This window comes from Palaemon carinicauda, chromosome 4 (assembly GCF_036898095.1).
Source record: "Palaemon carinicauda isolate YSFRI2023 chromosome 4, ASM3689809v2, whole genome shotgun sequence".
Lineage (NCBI taxonomy): Eukaryota > Metazoa > Arthropoda > Malacostraca > Decapoda > Palaemonidae > Palaemon > Palaemon carinicauda.
In genome coordinates this window covers 57,124,366-57,126,695 of record NC_090728.1, presented here as the reverse complement: position 1 = coordinate 57,126,695, position 2,330 = coordinate 57,124,366, and the positions used below count along the sequence as shown (strand labels likewise).

At 39.4% G+C, this 2,330-nt stretch overlaps 1 protein-coding gene across 1 annotated transcript; it reads right to left on the bottom strand.

The window, feature by feature from the left end:
• Positions 1–281: 281 nt before the first annotated feature.
• LOC137639437 (uncharacterized) lies at positions 282–590 on the bottom strand. Its single transcript, XM_068371711.1, has one exon. It carries the CDS (start codon positions 588–590, stop codon positions 282–284), a length of 309 nt encoding a protein of 102 aa, XP_068227812.1.
• Between the last annotated feature and the right edge of the window lie 1,740 nt (positions 591–2,330).

Sequence of the window (2,330 nt, the reverse complement as noted above, 5' to 3'; positions counted from 1 at the left end):
AAGAATAAACCTCTTATCTTTCACACTAGCTTCAACGCGTCACTTCATATTTTTTTTTTTTTTTCATTTTCCATAATTGACGGAGAAAGTCATAGCCTCCGCATTGCCTTTTAACCTTTTCCTCCTTCATTTACTGTACTCATTCCTCCTCCTCCTCCTCAACCTGCTCAACCTTCTCCTCCTCCTCCTCAACCCCCTCCTCCTCCTCAACCTGCTCAACCTTCTCCTCCTCCTCCTCAACCCCCTCCTCCTCTTCCTCCTCCTCCTCCTCCTCCTCCTCCTCAAGCTGCTCCTCCTCCACCCCCACCTCCTCCCCCTCCTCCTCCTCCTCCTCCTCCATAACCTGCTCCCTCTGCTCCTCCTCCACCCCCTCCTCTTCCACCCCCTCCTCTTCCACCCCCTCCTCCTCCCTCTGCTGCTGCTCCTCCTACTCCTCCTCCTCCTGCCAGCGTGCCATCAAGGACCGTCCTCTCCTCTCCCACAATACTGCTTTTTATTCTTCGGGGACCAGGGAGCGAATCCCCCTCCCTCCCCCCCTCCTTCTCTCCCTCTCCCTCCTTCCCCCTCTCCCCCCTTGCTCCATAGGCCATTGTGTGAGCTTATTGAAGTAGTTAAGCTCAATTAGAAGAGAAACACGTTCATGCACGTGCCCTTGCGCGAAAGGTGTTTTCTGTTCCAATGTTACCCACGATGACATTCTTAATTTTTTTTTTTTCTTTTTTTTTTGACGCCAACGAGGTTGGAAGGAGGTTATGTTTCACCAATTGTTTGTGTGTTTGTTTGTGCGTGTGTGGGTTTGTTTGTGAACAGCTGACATTCATGTTTTTTTTTTATTATTATTATTATTATTATTATTACCTTCGCCAACGATGTTGGAAGGAGGTTATGTTTCACCAATTGTTTGTGCGTTTATTTGTGCGTGTGTGTTTGTTTGTGAACAGCTGACATTAATGTTTTTAATTATTATTTATATTATTATTATTATTATTACCTCCGCCAACAAAGTTGGAAGGAGGTTATGTTTCACCAATTGTTTGTGTTTGTTTGTGTGTGTGTGTTTGTTTGTGAACAGCTGCCATTCATGTTTTTTTTTTTATTAGTATTATTATTATTATTATTATTATTATTACCTTCGCCAACGAAGTTGGAAGGTTATGTTTCACCAATTGTTTGTGTTTATTTGTGCGTGTGTGTGTTTGTTTGTGAACAGCTGACATTCATGTTTTTTTTTTTTTAATCATTATCACCTCCGCCAACGAAGTTGGAAGGAGGTTATATTTGACTCCCTGTTTGTGTATTTGTGTGTGTGTGTTTGTTTGTGGACAGTTTCCTGGCCACATTATAATCGTAGGTTAATGAAACTTGCAGGGATTAACTCTTATGTAAAAAGGCTGGAAATGATTAACTTTGGAAGGTCAAGGTCAAAGGTCAAGCAAAATGTCCAATTCACGTAATCGGCCATAATCCAATGTTACCCCCGATGACATTCTTCATGTTTTTTCTTTTTCATTTTATTACCTCCGCCAACGAAGTTCGAAGGAGGATATGTTTGACCCTGTGTTTGTGTTTTTGTTTGTTTGTGAACAGCTTCCTGGCCACAATTCTAATTTTAGATTAATAAAACTTGCAGGGAATAACTGTCATGTAAAAAGCTGGAAATTATTAAATTTTGGAAGATCTAGGTCAAAGGTCAAGCAAAATGTCCAATTCACGTAATCAGCCATAATTTTGGACATCGTCGTCACAGGGACTTCAAACTTGGTTCATATTTGAGTATCTGAAAATGCACGCCAATTAATACATGTTAAGTTCAAAGGTCAAGGTCGAACAAAAGGTTGAGAAATAAGCTGCCGCGACGGAGGTCTGCGCTCTACTAATTGCCTCTATATTTATCTTTTGATTTTCAGCAATGTGGTTTGCGCAGAATATCATTTATTTATAATATGATGTTTTTAAACGCTTCGAATTTGAACTGACTCTTGAGGGCTATTATTTTTAATGATCTCTTGAAATGTTTTGGTGGTTTCCAATTCCTCATTTTATGTTTCATGTGATTTTTTCTTTTGAATTGGATTTCTTTCGTTTTTTGTTTTTTGTTTTTTTTTGCAGTTAGTGTTTTAATTATATTGACTTTACAAAAACGTGTTTATTTTTACTTGGCAAAATATAAGCAAAGTTCAGTACACGACTTTCGAACGATGCTACAAAATCATGTTTATTTTTACATGGCAAAATATTTGCAAAGTTCAGTACTCGACTTAAGAACGATACTACAAAAACGTGTTTATTTTTACATGGCAAAATATAAGCAAAGTTCAGTACACGACTTT